This window comes from Pleurodeles waltl, chromosome 4_1, assembly GCF_031143425.1.
Source record: "Pleurodeles waltl isolate 20211129_DDA chromosome 4_1, aPleWal1.hap1.20221129, whole genome shotgun sequence".
In the NCBI taxonomy this organism is placed as follows: Eukaryota; Metazoa; Chordata; class Amphibia; order Caudata; family Salamandridae; genus Pleurodeles; species Pleurodeles waltl.
The window spans coordinates 975,635,201-975,653,391 of NC_090442.1; the positions used below are offsets into that span (position 1 = coordinate 975,635,201).

The 18,191-nt window shown below is 44.0% G+C and overlaps 1 protein-coding gene across 3 annotated transcripts in view; it reads left to right on the top strand.

Moving 5' to 3' along the window:
• LOC138288608 (L-threonine ammonia-lyase-like) overlaps positions 1–18,191 on the top strand; it is a 112,058-nt gene that overhangs the window by 49,785 nt on the left and 44,082 nt on the right. For all 3 annotated transcript variants that reach the window (XM_069230103.1, XM_069230102.1, XM_069230104.1), the window contains 2 exons: positions 3,654–3,832; positions 10,114–10,244. In XM_069230103.1, coding sequence (XP_069086204.1) covers positions 3,654–3,832; positions 10,114–10,244 — 310 coding nt within the window. The remainder of the gene's footprint in view (positions 1–3,653; positions 3,833–10,113; positions 10,245–18,191) is intronic.

Genomic DNA, 18,191 nt, shown 5'->3' on the forward strand with positions numbered 1-18,191 from the left:
CATTTTAGCCCTGACATACTTTCCTGCTACAAGGTAGAGATTTAAACATTGTTCAACAGTGCCAAAAGCCAGATCTAAATCCAAATTGAACTTCAGTCAAGATGTTATTTTCCACAGCCCATTCTTCAAGATGAGACAATAATACCTGTCCCAGGATTTTGGCACTGGAGTCCAATAGAGGAATCAGCCTGTAACAGATTGGCTGAGTTCTGTCCCGCTTTTTAAAAATGGGAAGGACAATGGCCATTCTCCAAGAATTGGGGAATGGAGCCTGATGCCATAGCTCGAAAACGTTTGTGAGAAAGGGGGCCCACAAGTTTATATTAGTTTTAAAAGTATTGACTGGAACACCATCTGGGCCAGGCCCTATCCAGGTACATATTTTTTGATGGCTAAGGTCATTTTGTGAACTTCGATAGGATTTGGGAAGTTATAGGAGTGCTCGATATTTGGGCTGCATTCTGAGCCTGAATTAATGGGCAATAGTCCTGGGGAAAAATGTTTGTAAAATGAGTCACCCACGCATCTACAGTAATAAATGATCTATTCTAGGTACATCTAACTCAGGGGGAAAAAAAAGGCCGATTAACCACTTCCCAAAACTTCAAGCTTTCCCTTGACTTTCCTGGCATTGTAAAATCTTCCCAGGCTTTATTCCTACTCTCAGTTTTCCTTTCCTCAAGCACCTGTTTATATATTCTTCTGGTCTCCTTAACATTATTTGCTACACCTCTTTGGACTGATATCCAAGGAACTAGATGAACAAAGAGATCTGCTTGGAGTTGTGCTAGAAGAGCTTGTAGCCGCAGCTGTAGACGCTCCCATCCTGGCTCCAGGACGTGGGACATCTGATGGTGTCCCAGTTAGTTCATGAACCTCAGTAAGGGAGTTCAGATTACTTAATTGTGCTTCAATAGCCCACAGGGCAGGCATAAATGGGTTTGAGCTTGCTCGGTGTAGATTCCTTATGTTCATAACAAAAGGCATTCATTTTGTCAAGGAGAGGGTCCCCTTCTATTTTTCACTTGTCAGGCTTTGGTAGAATATTTGAAGTGCAAGGCCTCTTTGACTTAGAGCTTACTACAGCTCTCTTTCTTTTTCCTGCCTGTCTCCATCTGGTTGGGATTTGGGTGCCTCCCCCAAAACCAGTGCCCATGAGGATATGCTAGCTGTTACTATCGCTTTCGCCCCAGTGCTCTGCTCTGCATCTAAGATAATTGTTTCACTACTAATATTTTGGCTTTGGGCTTCCATCAAGGCCGGTCTGGGTCTTAGATGGCAGTGGGGGGGATCCAGAGGGGGTGAGGAGAGCAACAGGTGGCGCTCCTCTAGCTCGATCTCTTCCAAGATGACTCCAAAGGCCTGTTTGAGGAACCGATCCAGAGTGGTACCCGTCACCCCAGAGGGGGCAGCCGGGGTATTGTGCTTTCCAGTGTTGCATTGTGCTCACCAGAAAAGGTAAAAGATATAAATTATTTAAGAGACAGTTCCTGTAGATGAGTGGATGAAGGGGGAGTGGCCTAGCCCAGCCTCCCCCAGGCTTTGATGAAGTCCCGCCTCTCTTCCTGCTGGTGCTCAGAGTTCTGGGGGCTGTAGTTTCCCACTTCTCCTGTGCCTTAATACAGTGTCAGCACCAGTGCATCCCCTTTAAAGCCATATTTGGAAAACATACAGCGAGCCAAACACAGGGCTCCCGGAAGCTTGCTATTCTGTGCAGGACTCTTATGGGCCCAGAAGCGGGGAGCACAACTGCAAAGAACGAACCGCAGTGCCCAAGCAATGCGTTTCCTCCATCCCCGGAGGTAGCCGGCATATTGTAGATGGCTCAGCTGTGCAGTTCCTTTTGCGTCACTGGTGCAGTCACACCCTCAAGTCCCATCTGTAAAGCAGGACGGATCCCCTGCAGACCTGCCAATGCCTGTCAGGTGTCGCTGCGCCTCGGTGCACAGAGGCACTCATGGCCTCAGATTAACTGGTTGGGAGGGTCTGTTTGCAGCAACTTGCCCCTGCGGATCTCCCTGGGGTCTCGCTTCTGATCAGGCAGGGGATCCCCGCACAAAAGGAGCAACAGTGCACTCAAAGTGAGCTGGGGGGGTGTAGCCCACTCTTGCCGGCTCGGTCCACTCGTGGGCCCTATGTAGCAGTGTTAGAAGTCCAACCTGAGCCTTTCAGTCAGAGTCAAAGGTCTATTTGGAATAGTAATTTGGCCAGTGTGGCCCTATGGGGCCAGGCTCTCGCTGTGGATGGTGGGTCACCTTGGGGTCGTCCTGTCGCTGCTGTGCAACGCTCACCGCTGGGCCCGAGAAATTCTGCAGAGGCCAGATGGTGCCTGATTCGACCCTGAAAGGCAGTGACGAAACTAGGCCACCTGCCTCTTTTCCCATGTCTCCTGTGTCTCCAGGCCCGGGGGCTACTCCCCACCCCCGTGTAGGGCTCTATCGATACATATTGGTCGCGGAGGCCCTCTCTACTATTCCGGGCATCCTGAGCCAGCTCCATGTCTTTCAGGGAGACATTTCTAGGGCATTTCTGTAACTTTTAACTCCTCTGTGAATCTCGCTTATTCATGGGATGGAGCCGCACCACCACTTTCACATTGGAGCCGCTCATCCTTGTCCCCTCTGCCTTCTTTCCAAATAAAGTTGCTGCGCTATGTTCTGTGAATGGGAGACAGCAGAACAGCGCAGTATCTTCTAAGATGTGTCACTGTTCTGCTAGCTCCCTGCGCTAGTGCACTTTGACATTGTGGCCAGCATAGTCTTGTGCACAAAGGGTCCCCTCCCTGTACAAAAACTATGTTTTAAGGCAAATTCCTCTTTGGCTGTCTGTAGTACAATGTGGTACACATTCAAAGAGGAAAAAACGCCTACCTCATTCCGCAAATCCCTTTCTACAATTATTTGAGAATATCGATTTGCATCACAACCCATGGGTGGATACATGGGAACACCCTTGCACTACCAATGGAACACCCAATTGAATGTACTGACAATGGAACACCCAATACAAGCAAAGTGATGCAAGGCAACTCATGCTCTGTGTTGTGTTACATATGGTTGCAATCCAACACAAATTGTGATTTGTGTTGGATTGTAAATACTAACATAACAGTTTGTGTTGAGTCTGCATTAAAAAAGTAACTGAAATCTGAAGCAAAGTCTTTGTAAATTTGGACCACAATTTTCACCCAAAAGTAGGCTTAATTTTTGTTACCTCAATCAATGGTTGTGTGATATTTCCCTTTAACATCCTAAATAAACAATCCTCAATATATTCCTGTACACATTCACATTTTAAACACAGAAGCTAGAGAACTGACGTCTGTCATTTAAGGGACATAGTTCTACCTACATATTTTTTCCAAACCCGTGACACTATAAAGCTCCCACTAATTTATGCAAGAAATGCCACTTGGGAAAAATGTAGCCAAAAGCTTTCCTTTGGGTGCAGTTAGTTGTTTCCCCTGTTTCTTTGCTTTCACTTTCATATTGATAGCATGTTTTTCCATTTTTGTTCTTAAACTGTTTTGAGACTATCTTCAAGTCTTTGAAGCATGAACAAAATGCATAACTCAATATACTTGGATGATGAAATTATGCATAGTAAATATTACAGAAAAACAAACATACTTTATTTTCTTTATTTACGGACAGGTTCTTTTAAAATCAGAGGAGTGGCCAACCAGTTCGCTCGTGCACAGCAGGGACCGTTTATCACAATGTCTGCTGGAAACTATGGACGCTCCTTTGCATATGCGGTAAACTGGTATGGACACAAGGGGAGAGTCTTGATGGCAAATACAGCCCCAGCTTCAAGAGCTGACGTAATTTCCGTAAGAAATATAATTTTCTCGCAGTACAGAAAATTATGTGCCCTATGTTTTTTTCTTGCAGGTGGAAACAAAATAGCAAATTGGCCACTTCTCTGTAAATCTAAACAATCCCTTCTCTTTTAGACACAATATCAAGATGGCCTCTACATCTACCCATTTACCATTCAAGTGAAAAGGCCTCTTCTCTGTGATTCAAAGAGTCATCTCCCCACTTATATACAACACCCATTCTTTTCTCCAAAGCCCTTTTTTGAACCACTGCATATTTATTTTCATTCTACTTATATTGTTATTTTAACAGTTATATCCTCTGGAAATGGGGCCTAATTTGCTGCATTTATTACCCATTTTGATATTTGCAAGCCGACAACACACAACTCATTCTCTCCGTCATGGGCAAGAAGCCCAGTACCGGATCAAGTTCAATATCTGCATGACTGAAATGGCCCACTGGATGATGATCAAGTGTCTAAAGCTAAAGATTGACAAGACAGAAATTGTGATCTTTGGGAAGAACACATCACAGTGGACTTCACTTGGTGGCCAACAGAGGTAGGATTGACACTCACTCTCACACCAATGCCAAGAACCTCAGAATCATCATTAACAGCAAACTCATCATGACCACCCAAATAAATAACGTCAGTGCCTCAGGCTCCATGAAGATGCTTAGAAAGATTTTCATATTGCTCCAAATCAGCACCCAAAATATTGTCACACATGCACTTGACACGAGCATGCTGTGCTACGTAAACACCCTCTATGACGGGATAAACAAAAAAACTTATCAAAAGGCTGCAGACCATTCAAAACTCGGTAACCAGAATCACTCTCAACCTCCCACATAGCACTCACATCACACTACACCTGAAGGAGCTCCACTGACTCCGCATTCACAAACAAGCACAATTCACACCCCTCTCTCACACTTTCAAGGCATTACATTACACTGTCCCAGCATATCTCAACAATCACATCTGCCTTCACAAACCTTTCAGATACCTCATTTCTTGAATTCCACAAGAAGCTGAAGACCTGGCTTTTCCAGTAGCCTAGCTAAGCCCTAGGTGTGGCTAGACTCACACCCGCTCAGTGCCAGGATTTCCTCTGGGTAGTGATCTTTAAAAATCTGTATAACAAAACATAATATAACATAACGTGCTGATGGTTTGCAGCTGCCTTATGCGTACAATTGAGAGTACAACTAAACTCAAATGTCGGGGTGACTGACACTACAAACGTGAGTTACTCATCTTCTAATTCAAGTCAAAGGTGACAATTGTGTTGGGGGTTTCATATGTTTTTTAAAGTGATATTTCGTGCTTGAATAGATTTTACCGAGGATTTTTGAGGGGTTTTACTGTGGTACTGCCATTTTCCTCTTAGGTGTTGGCTCTTTTGCCAACCTCCATCTTGGTCAGCCTGCTAGTTGTGTGTGCAGGCAAGACCTCGCCTATTTAAGGTGCACTGCTGATTGGCTGTGCCAATGGCACACCAAAGGCAGGCCCATCAGCACCAGTCGCACAAAGCACCAGTCATGCTGCTGGTTTGGGGAGTGGGTGAGTGGATTAGATATGGATCAGCCTGCATACTTCTGCCTTCCAGGCACTGATCATGACAGGAGAGGCAGAGCTGGAAAATTGAAACTATTCCCTTTCCAATGCTGCCTGTCCCTAGTGGATCCCTGCTTGGGGAATCACATCAGGAATATGATCCAACCAAGCAATGATCTACCCACAAGACAACAGGCACTAATGCCCGGGGCATAACAGTCTTTCTACCCCTGCTAGGGGGCAGATGGTTGATGTTTACCCCAATCTGCCCCTAAGTGGGCAGAACGCCTACTAGACACAAAGGAATAATGGCAATAAAGAAAACAAAGATGTGAGAGTGACTCAATTAGGCCTTGTGGCAAGCCAGTGAGAAGAGTGGAAAGGGGCGGGCAGAAAACCCATAAAGTCTACTAGACATCATGGAAAAATTGCCTAAAAAAGGAGGGATGGGAGCTGCCCACTCAGACATTGGGAAATGCCCTTATCCCATAACGGCGCAACAGTCTGAATGGTCCGTCAAGGGTGCATTTGGGGGGGGGTTACCCTACTAGGCACCAGAAAAAAGGGCCAAAAAAGGGTGGGGTTGCAGCCCATCTAGGCATCGGGCTGTACCCCCCATCCTCTGGTCCCCAGTCAAGAACAGTCCTGGGTCAACCAGAAACCTGGGAACCGTACAAACCCTGGACATTTTTTAAATCTAGCCACCAGACAATTCCAGGGTTCTGTTGCTTGCATGGATCCCTTACATGTATCTGTCCTTAATGACCTGCAAATGTCATTTCTTTGGTTTGAACCACACATTTCCCTCATTCTATGAGGAAAAGTTCAGGAATCTGTGTGGATCCACAAAATACCTACCACCCATCATTTCGCACTTCTCTTCATCTATCTCAAATGCGGATTGCTTTTTTCTCTTCTTCTGGTGTTTTTCAGAGGGATTAAGCTTTGTGATTGATACCTTTTGCAGGTTAGAGTCTACCAGATAAGGTCAGAGGATTACACATCTCTCTCTTTCAACATGATCACCGAATGTATTACATCCACTCACAATACTGTAGGCTTATAAGTAGGCATGTTGCTCGTCTTCATTTACTACTCTGCCCTCTTTCCTGTTTTATACCACACAAGCAGACATACACTCCCATCAATATATTTGTCTCTAAATTACTTTGGTGCCGAGCAAGCCCTCTATATATGCAGGTTCTCCATAGAACACTCCACTAGGCACTCAGAATGACTCTGCTTTCCCAGCATTTGCCCTCTGCTCTGCCCAACCAAGCCGGCAGTCACCTCATGTTCCTAGTCTCTACTCTTCTCTGCCCTTTTTTTAGTGCCATTGGGAATTTACTGTAGGTCGGAGTTGGATTAGACATTAACTGCCACATTTCTAGAACTTTTGAGTTTACCTTGAAACTTTAGCATTAATTTGAATGTATTTGATCATTTTTGTATCATATTCTGAGATTTAAGAAAAATGTTAAATCTAATTCTGTAGTCAACTATTTTTGGGGGCATCCCACCTGATTTTATTAGGGAGGTCTTTCATTTTCCTTAATGGTTTATGATCACTTTGTAACTCCTCCTTGTGATGTTATTAAATGAAAAAAGAGCCAGATCCTACTCTTCGGTGGGATAACATAAGGCTTCTTGTGTCCTCTCCTCCCATGTCATGTGATCAGACGAGTAGGATGAGGTTTAAGCATGAGTATGCACTTTCCTTTGTGTACAAGTGGGGGACATACTCCTATACCTTTGGTAGGGACGCAACAATAGAGGGTATATTGAGTAAAGTTGGCAGGTTGTCTTGCAGTGCACATAATTTTGCTGACTTCTATAATGAGTGGTAAATCACCTTTAACTTTTGCACTTCTGTTGCACCACACAGGTGCGTGTGGAAAACTTTAGTAAATATAACCCTTATTTTAAGACCCCTCTAATGTTTGCTCATGTGCAACATGTCTAGCTGCAGATGGTCTGCTAGACTTCCAGCTGGACAGCATATCTCTCAGGCGGCCTCCTTACTTTAAGGAAATAATTTAGTACAGAGATCTCCAACCTTTTCTGTAACAAGAGTTACTTATGTTTACTGAAAATGATAAGGAGCTACTAATATTATTAGAGTATGCTGTTGGCTGCACCAGACGAGATTACCTTAGTAGCCTCGGGCAGTGTGAGAAGGTTATGTCATTTTCAAATGACTTAAAATGGATAATACAAAACCCAATACCTCTGGCACCAAGGTTATGGTATTAGTAATTTGGCTGCCCAGTGCCACATGATTTATCACTCAAATATCAGCTTTGAATATATTTTAGAAATTCAGCCATTTTTCTCGAAACAAGCTCATGAGTTCTGAAAATACAGACATTTTCTCCTCGAATAACAACTCTTTTTTTAACATATATTAGTTCAGCCAGGCAAAAGCTTCTAATTTAATATGTTTTGTTGAACACAGAGGAGCGTCTTGCTAGAGGGCTACCAGTAGCTCACGAGCTACTCTTTGGAGCAGCCTGATCTAATAAGTTAGCACGATGACTGCTTTCCTTGTAACGAGTCAGTGACTTCATATCTCACTGTTCTCCACCACTGCCTCCGTTATGCAGTTTCTCTGGACCCGCCTTCCTTCTAGCTCCTCCCTCTCTCCCCTCCACTCCCCTCCCCCCAGCCTCCTGCCTACATTCTACATCCGTGTTCCCGTTGGATTATTTCCCCTGATCTGGGCGGCACAAGGCACACAACAGTTCATCAGAGGATTATCGATATTGAAATCCAACACCAATGAGCTCGAAATGTACCACGTGCCATAATAATTTCCTATTCTTTCTTCAGGGGAATGATGCACACAGTTCGTACTCCAGGAAAACACCAGGCCTTTGTATCCTGTTAAATTTCGTCAGGATTAAAATGCCGGAATTTAATGACGGGTGTAATCTCTCTCTTACCACTTATAATTGCAGTCCCTGCTCAAGCAGCTGTCTCTGCAGGCAACGCAATATAACGGTCCAGTTGTAGTTAGGCTCCATGTGTTCAGTTAGTTGTGTCTGTAGATAGATCACTGTACTGCAATCTACTTCCGCCATTTCACAATGACATAGCTCTGCGGGTTAATGCGTATGAACTACGTTCAGTAAAAAAAGAGAAAACACAGGTACCTGTTCACTAATCCCTTTTGAATCGTGCCCCCACAGACCCGCGTCACAGTGTTCCACTCATGGCCTTTAGTTAATAAGAAGAAACCTGCATGAACCTCTGTAAGAAGAGTTCAAAGATAAACACACTTCAGTAAGCTTGGTTGGTTTCTATAACTTCTGCTTGTGTCAAGGACCGAACCAGGTTCTGCGTCCCATCTAGCCAGTTACAAATGGGAGGATGAAACTCTGTCCTTCTTGTGTTTTCCTTACAGGAGGGCAGAGGAAAAAATGCAAAATAGACGACAAGCAGAGGAAGTGTAATAACACTCAGTAATGCAACAAATCAAGGACATATTTTAAAATGAAAAAACAAGCTACACATCTATTCTTCTTGTATCTAACTACAAAAACGGTCCTCTAAGCGGGTAAACAAATGAAAATGGCACTGGAAATCCTTGAATAACCTGGGTAGCAGAGCAGAGTATGAACAGGGGACATAGCAAGCTATGAATGTGGGATTACTGTCCTGCTATAGTCCTCAATTAGTACCACAGACTAAGTGGCTAGAGTAACTCTGTTTTTCGATCTTTGTGTGAGTGATATGGTTTGCTGAACACTAAGGGGAATATGTGTCATGGTTTTGAATTGCCTTTGCACCATGCAAGGGGGTGCAAGGGCAATACAAAATCTAAGTCAGATTCATCAAGCCACGCAAGGCCACTTTGCGTGGCCCTGAGTTGCCTCATAAATCTGGAGTAGCGCAAGGCTGCGCAAATCACTGCCTTCCGTTACTCTGCCCCAGGGAGGCGTTCCATGGGTAGAGACTGGGTGTTCTGACGTAACCACTTATGGATTTGGGCGTATTCCCAGATTTACCAACACTGGTAAATCTGGGAATGAATCAAAATGCTACGCCTTCCCAAGGGAGGCTCAATGAGGAGAAATGTCCTTGTTGTTTCCTATTTCTAAATGTGCTGCATCCACACTTAAGAGAGGGAAATGCCTCTGAGGATAGTCTTTGTGGAAGAAGGTGCCCCTTCCTGCACAAAAACAATCCTGCCTGCAACGCAGGCCCCGGTGAACCGTGGTGCAAGGGTGCCTGCATTGGTGCAGGGCAGCACATTGGGCACCAGCACAAAGAAAGGACAGGAATGCACTGTTTCATGTTAAATACTGTGCATTCCTGCACTTTCACTCAGCAGGGTGCAGTGCAGCAACGTGGCTTGCTGCGCTGCGTGAAATTATGATAAATCTGATCCACGGTTCATCCAGGCAATTAGACACAAAGGTGGTATTATTGTTAGTATGGTCATCATTGGACTATGTGTTGTACCATCTCTTGAATGCTAATGTAGTGTTTGTATCCTTCCAAACACTGGAGATGTTGCAGTATGCAGTCAAATTTGTCATCAGATAGCCATTTTTGGATCCATGCACACATTTTTTTCATAAAATGAATATTTTAAACAGTATTGACCACCATGAACATTTACTTTCTCTTGCATTTCCCCGGATATTGGTTCTACCTGCGTAAGAGCAAAGCAAATTGGTGGATGTTGAAACAGAACTTGAACAGTAATGTATGTTGTCATTGTAGAGTTATGGCGTGGATGTTGACATTTTGCCACCTGAATGCTTAAAAGATGCAGTGGATCGATATGTCAAAGAACACGGCATGAAGTACCTACATCCATTTGATGACTTAGACTTGATTGCTGGTCATGGGAGGTAAGCTTAAGTATTTCCAAAAACCCTGTCATATTTAGTGACTCCTGTAAGAAATGTAATCCTATAACCACGTTGATGAAGGCTTTTATCCATGATACTTTTTTTACCACAATATATCCAGATGAAAAGTATGGATTGGTCCTTTATAAACTCTCCGTTATGTCTTCCCATTAGGAAACATCTTGGCCCAGATTTAAGAGGGCCTAGCGCCATTCCAACGCCACATTAGCATCATTTTTACGCTAATGTGGCGTTGGAAGGCCAAAAACGCTGCACCATATTTACAAAGTGGTACAATCCTTGCATTGCACCAGATACATCCTGGCACGAGGTTATTTCTTCAAATCCCTATTGTGTGACAGACATCTCAAGATTTCCTACAATCCACAATCTCTAAAAAAATGTCATTTATTCCCTATGGAAATTATTTCCATATTTAGGGGCATATTTAAACTCTGTTTGTGCCTAATGTGCGTCAAAAATGTTGACGCACATTGAGCGCAAACCTTGCCCCATATTTAAACTTTGACTCCCGAGCCCGTGGATGTCAAAATTCCTCTGTGTGAGTCACTTTTTGGATGCGGGAAACTGCCTTGCGTCAATGACATGCAAGGTAGGCGTTCCCGCCCAAAAAATGACTTTAAGGCCTGTGCGCCTTATTTATACTCCCGCATCATTTTGACACACAGGAGAGGGTGGGCCGTAAAAAACGGTGCACAGCCTGATGTGCGCCGTTTTTTAACGACTGGGTCAGGGCAGACGTTAAGGGATCTGTGGGCTCACTTCCATGGTCTCTGACCATGGAAAGAGTCCAGAGGTGCCCTTCCCTGCCCCCAGGGACACCTCCTGCCACCCTCGCTCACCCCTGGAGGACACCCATGGATGGGGGGACCCATCCCAGGTAAGTACTGGTAAGTTGAGGTAAGTATTTTTTAATTTTTTTTTAAAGTGGCATAGGGGGGCCTAATTCCCCCCCTACATGCCACTATGCCCAATGGTCATGTCCCGGGGACAGAAGTCCCCTGGGCATGGCCATTGGGCAAGGGGGCGTGACTCCTGTCTTTGCTATGACAGGAGTCATTTCAATGGTGGTTGTGATGATGATTTTTGCCTCAAACCTGATTTGCACCATTTTTTGACGCACAACTCCCATTTTCCTCTACGCCGGCGCTGCCTGGTTTGAGTCATTTTGTTTTACTCTGACCAGCCGGCTAACGTCATTCTTTAAATAAGGCGCAAGCATGGCGCGTAGGAATGGCGCTATCGCTGGTTTGCGTCAAAAAGTATAAATATGGGCCTAAATGTTTTTCATTCTTAAATACAAACCCACTCCCTTTGACATTAGGGAATATTCAGGTGCAACTATAGATTTCTACCTTCGCAAATTGCCACTAAAACACACTCTTGCTCCAGTTATGACCTTCTGCATGCTCAGCTTATAACTATCTGTGCTTGGCAGAGGTTTTTGCAAGGCCCAATCATAAACTTGATGCAGGGCCACTCTTGGTTATTCAATTTAAGTATAAAAAATATATACGTCCTTCGGAAAGACCGAAACAAGGCAGCTCAACATTCAGAACCAAGAAGCGGCATGCTGTGTTAAAAGCTGAGTCATTAATAAATAATGCAGACTTTCTTTAAAAATCTATTTACATATGCAGCAGTGGCTTGGGTCCCTGAAAGGTATGGACCCTGGTGCATTATACATTAAAAAGGTAGCATGAATTGATTGAACTCAATTAGTTTCTGAAACAAATATGTCTCTGTAGATAAAGCGCGCATAAGTAAGATGCCATAGGCCCTGATTCCTAGTTGCGCTGTACTGGAGAGATGGTAAAATCATACCAGTGCCGCATAATTACAAGTAGCTCTACTGGACCAGGAAATTACTGTGTGGGATCGATTTTCCTAATTGTAAAGCCACACAGAACTCATCATTCCATGAGGTTTTACATCATAAATTTACCACCTGCTTTGAGCAGGTGGTTATTAATGTGGTGGCCTGTGGGTGGGTTGAGGAGTGATTTTATTTTTGACACTTTCTGTCAGGAAACTGCGTGCAAGGGCAGGACAGCAGTGACGAGTGGCCTCTTCAGTTTGAAGTGCACATGCAGGTTTGGACAGCTACCTTGCTACCGCCAAACCAACATGCACAGTTCAAACCTCTCCAACCTGGCTTTGTTGGACAGCTGGGTTAGAGAGCAGGCATGCATTGCCTTTTTGAGAGTGGAGCCAGCCCACTCAAGGTAATCAAGACACTTTTTTCATGTTGCGTAACAGAATGAAAACAGCGCCTTGATTGGGTGAGGGAGGTGGATATGGGCTTCGCGCTTGGAGGACGTGCTGCAGAAGAACGGGGGCGTGCTGCAGAACATCGAGTAAAGGATTTTTTTTTTATAGTTATGTTGGTGTGTTAGTTATGTGTGTATTTTATGTGTGTAACTTCTTGTGTGTGTATTTTGTGCCTCTCCACTTTAATTTGCTACCACCTGCCACTGCTCTTGAGATAGATTGATAGGGGTTCGTCTAAGTCGAATGTTGATTTGAGTTGAGTGCCTCTAAGCTTTCCTATCCCTAAAGTGACCACCCTGATAAAGCACTGTAGTTTTAGTCAACAGGCAAGTTGTCTTAAAAAGAAGTTACAACAGTTTTTTCTGTGTACAAGACCTATGAATTTCCTAGCAGGGAGCAGCTGCATTTTCTGCACTATGCATACCCAAATCCTGTGTGACATCTTTATTTAGAAATAGGGTGACCCTGTTAACAATTAAAATATTCAGACATGCTTGAATGAGTTTGGTCTACCATAATAAACTACTAACCCTCCCAGATACTACGGAGTCAAAATAATTAATTTCTGCATTTTTAATAATGATCAGTAAAACATTTGTTGCGTAAAAAGTTCTAGAAGACTATGGGCCTGATTCTAACTTTGGAGGACGGTGTTAAACCGTCCCAAAAGTGGCGGATATACCACCTACCGTATTACGAGTTCCATAGGATATAATGGACTCGTAATACGGTAGGTGGTATATCCGCCACTTTTGGGACGGTTTAACACCGTCCTCCAAAGTTAGAATCAGGCCCTATGTGTGGGACCCCTCTTATGGCACTTGGGACTCACTTGCCCTCCAGGTAAAACTGCCTACTTTCATTTTCAGATCGAGCCTACTAGACAATTCCATAGTTGCTACTAGTGCATACTCCTTGTAGTCACAATAGAAATGTTCTTTGGCGTTTTGACTTTTTAAGCATTTTCAAATTGAGAGTTGGTGAGCTGTCCCCCAGACTTGGTCCGCTCTTGTTTTCTTAAGCAATTTGCATAGGCTTTAGACTCTCTGAGAAGTGTCCTCCAATAAAACTGGTTGTACTGCTTTTTCAAAAGAAAATGTCCACCACATCCTTTACCACTGAATGGTGTGTCCTAGAAACTTTCACAGACGCTAGAGCTAGAGGTGTTTTGTAGAATTCCAGGACATGACTAAAATACAGAGGGCCAGATTTAATAGAAAAGTGCAGTGCTGCGCCAAATTTGGCAGTGTCGCACACCGTCATTTTCAAAACGCAGGGATGCACCTTATTTACTAGTATACAGTGCACCCCTGTGTTTCCCCCTGTGCTGGCGCTAAATCAGCTGTGGTGTGTCAACGCAGCAACCCTTGCACCATAGTGCAATGATGGCTGCTTTGAGGGGGAGATTGTTTTTGTGCAGGAAGGAACACCTTCTTGCACAAAAACAATCTTACATGGTGATTTGCAGCACACATAGAAAGAGCAAACAAAGAGGAGAAATTGAAGCATTTCTCCTCATTGTGCCATGCTAACGGCACCCATGGTGTGGTGTTAGATTTTGGCACTGCCTCAGGTTTACGAAAACTCGTAAATCTGAGGCAGCGTCAAAATGCAATGGGTGTTGCTGTGCCAGGCCCACAACAACACCCATTGCATGTGCCTTCCACGGAAATTAACTGCGTGTGAAGGTGCCTTATTTACAAGGTGATGTTAAGCCACAAAAAGTGGCTTAACATCACCTTGTAAATATGGCGCAGGGCGTTGCGCCACAGGAGCGCCACAAAAAGTGACGCTTCAGTGGCGCTAGGGACTGGTAAATATGCCCCTGAGTTTCCAACACCAATCTGTATGATATAAGTTAGAATCTGTCGTTTTGCATGGTCTCCCTGAACCTTTTAATTTAATTGATCTAAATAGTTGACATTTTTGGACATCTGGGAAGTGAACACGTTAAACACCTCTCACTGCAATTGTTTCCCCCCAAAACATAGTATTATTGCCAAACACTGACTGGCACACCTGACTTTTGGGTAAGTCCATGATAAACCATTGCTTTAGCTCGTACGTTCGTTGATACTTGATTCTCAGGGTCCCTTCCAGTTTTATGGAGCTCTGAGAGTGAATGCTGGATAATGCGGATGTGGGTCATTGACAAAGAGGCCCCTCTTAAGAGCAGTGGAACAAAGATGGTGTGCACAGTGCCAAGAGAGAAGAAAAACATTAGACAATAAGTGGATCCTCAGGAATGGAGGCCAGGCTTTTCTTGCACTCTTCTCACATTTTTACTGGTGAAACAATTTTGCCGGCTACAGGACAGTGGAATCCCTGAGTCGAAAAGGAAACAAAATACTTCTCATTATGAGGAGGGTTGCGCTTGAGCAGTGCTTCATTTGTAGAAGAATAAGTACCCGGGCCCAACTTTTTGCTCGTAAACCTGTGACTAGCATTGTTGGGGTGCAGAATAACAGGGCTGCTTAGTCTTGATTCCAGCTCATGCATTTTTCATCCACCACAGGACACTCCCTGCCCCTTTATCTCATTCTTGTACTTTCTATTTCATTCCTGCTTTCACTCTTCATCACAATTTGTCTGTATTTCTTTTTCTCATTCTTGCCGCTTTTTGTGTTTTATCTCATCTTTGATCTGGGTCAAACTCTGATGAGGAAAAATTAAGTGCTGAGCCCCAAAAATGAGGCCCAGCCCTAATTAAGCACTGCGATTGAGGGAGCGTGGCCCACAGGACCCCATCGAGGAAGTTCAGTGGGTTGCATGCAGACCACAACAGTGGATGTCTGCACTTTAAAGGTTGGTGTATCTACTGTGAAATCAAGACACCACTGAATCACTGGCTGTTCAAAACCATACATCCCTACTGATAAAGGCACAGATGTAGAGGCATCTAATGGAAATGCCCGGACTATCTGTGGCATTGTCTAGGGAACAGGAGTTATTCTCTTTGTTGGAAAAATACCTGGGACACTGGTAAGATAAAGGAAAGATGTAATGGAATGGCAACATTAGCCACGGTTAATTATCACTCTGAAGGCTGCAGCTTGCTCATTAGCTTTCTGATTGTTGATATTGTGCAGCAGGGGGTTCACTGGATCTGGCCCCGGATCGGACTTGATTGGCTTCAAATGCCACCACAACATCAGACACAGAAAGACCTGTGAATTGTTTTTAAGTGACTTTGACACTAAGTGATTTTTCTGTAGACTCTTCTCTTGTCAGGGACTAGACAAAAGGTGAATTCTAAGCAATGAACAATGGGTCTCCGAAGACTGAACTGATGGATGGCTAAGTTAATTTAATAAAAGAGCTTAAAGGAAATCTAGGCAAGAGCTTAGATGCAATTTGGACCGTAAAGTAAACAGCTTTAGAAAAGACGTGGATTTTATTGGTATCAGAGTAATGGATTTAGAAGTTGATCAGAATGGATTGGCCATAACTGCTATAACTTTACAACTTGAATTACTGTAACTGACTGCTAAGATGGCTCTCCAGAGATGCTAAGAAGTTTAGAACTGTTCCCACAGGGAGAACATTTGAATCTAAGGCTCAACAGAGGAAGCACAGGGGCTGGATCGTAAGGGATTTGCGGTGGCTTTGATCTCCTCCTTCTTGGGAGACAATCACAAACCGTTTAAACTGATGGGGTCCACTGAGTGGGTCTAAAGAGGAGAGTCTATGACCAGAGGCCCAGAGGTATCTTTGCTAAATTCCACGACTGCTCTAAAGAAAGATAATGTTACAACTGTCAAGGTGTAAAGAAAAAACTACTTTTCAATAGTACTCATACCAGCTATTCCAGGAAGTGTGAACAGCATTCCACCAACGGAGATTGTTATTTAAGGCAATCATTGACAAACCTAGAAGCAATGGCATTTGATGTAAATGGACTTCCCCCTTTGGGATCACGTTTGAAAAAGACAATAAATCTGTTCATTTTGTGTACAAAGCAGAAGCAGTAAACATCTACATGTTATGCTACACGAGGACGGTGCTTCAGAGGAAGGAACGATTAAAGGCACTTCATCAGGAAACAGCTCCTTAAGTAGAGGAGGAGCTTGGTCAAGACTAGGGTCCAGAGAAGGTGCGAGACAAACATGGAAAAGAATGGATATTTCGTGATCACAATACAAGACTGACTAATGTGATAAAAGTTTCAAACACATCACATATCCTTTTGTTGTTGCTGCGGTGGTCTTGCTACTGAGTGGGTTGTTAGCGCGTCTGACCTTAATGAGTAAACTTACAAGGGGACGCGAATAGGTTGGTGAATGATTTGACTCGCAATTAAGATGATCCCACTATAATTCCAGTGCATGCAGATCAATAATCAATAACCAATACACAATATCAATAATCAACAATAATCAATAACATTAATAATCAATAGAGTCAGTAAGTGTCACGCACCATGGTCTTTCAGCCATGAATAACCACACCTCTTAGTAAAAGTTAGAATATGTATTTCCCTATATCAACAATGCTAAAGTCATGGAGATCAATCTCAAAATCAAATGAAACACATACAGAAACAATACTGGCTGTCCAAAGCGACAGAAAAACGCAATCTAATCAAAGCTTGAAACATTACACATTCTAAGGTTACGGTGCAAATTAATAACGAGCAATTTCACTACGAGATCACATAAGTTTAAGTTCAGCAGAGAAATTCATCAAAAATTATTCCTCATTAGTGGACTTTTCAGCAGTGAGACTCCTTAACTAACATCAGATTAGCATCAGCATGTTGGGCTTCATGCAAAACAATTTAGTAACACGAATTTGGAAAAACATCTAACTATGGCTCTTTCAAAAAGTGCAGTTGGTACCTAGAAAGAAAAAGCAAATATGCATGACAGACGCACAGATACGATTTATACCTCTTCTCAACTGGATCGGCAACACAAGATAGTCTTCAAAATCAGTCGATCAGCAAGGCATCAGGATTCAGCATCAAAGTTCAGAAAACGCAAAGTCTTTATCCCCTTCTGTGCCGTGGGCATAATGGTTACGTCCAACGGCACAGTGCTCATGTGCCGAGGACGTAACCATTACATCCTCGGCACTGAGCTCAGAGGGAGCGCTAGCGCTCCCTCTATGGGCTTCCCTCCCACCCCCCCAAGGCAGGGATGGAAAGGGAAGCCCTTCCCCTTCCACCCCGACTCCCCCTGATCCCTCCAGTGATGTCTGATGACGTCAGCGCACATTTGCGCGCTGACCTTATCAGAGGCCACTCCCCCATCGCGCTGGAAGCCTAGCTTCCAGCGCAATCGGAAGAGAAATGCTTTGCATTTTTCTTCCGACCATGTGATGGGGGCCTGAGACACTTCAAAGGGAAGGAAAATAATTTCCTTCCCTTTGAAGTCTCTCAGAGCATTTCAGAAGCCGGATTGTAAAGTGATCTGGCTTCTGAAATGCCCACTAGACCCAGGGATTCATTTATAAAAAGTGAAACTGGCATAAGGGGAGCGACCCCTTGGGCAAGGTTCGCTCCCCAGGGGGGCAATATTTATTTTCAAGGCCTTTTCTGCCCCCCCTGGGGGTAGATCAGCCTATTGTTAGGCCCATCTGTCCCCGGGGGGGCAGAAACCACCAGGCGCCAGGGATCCTTTTTTTGGGGTTTTTTGTGTGTCTTTTTTTTGTTTT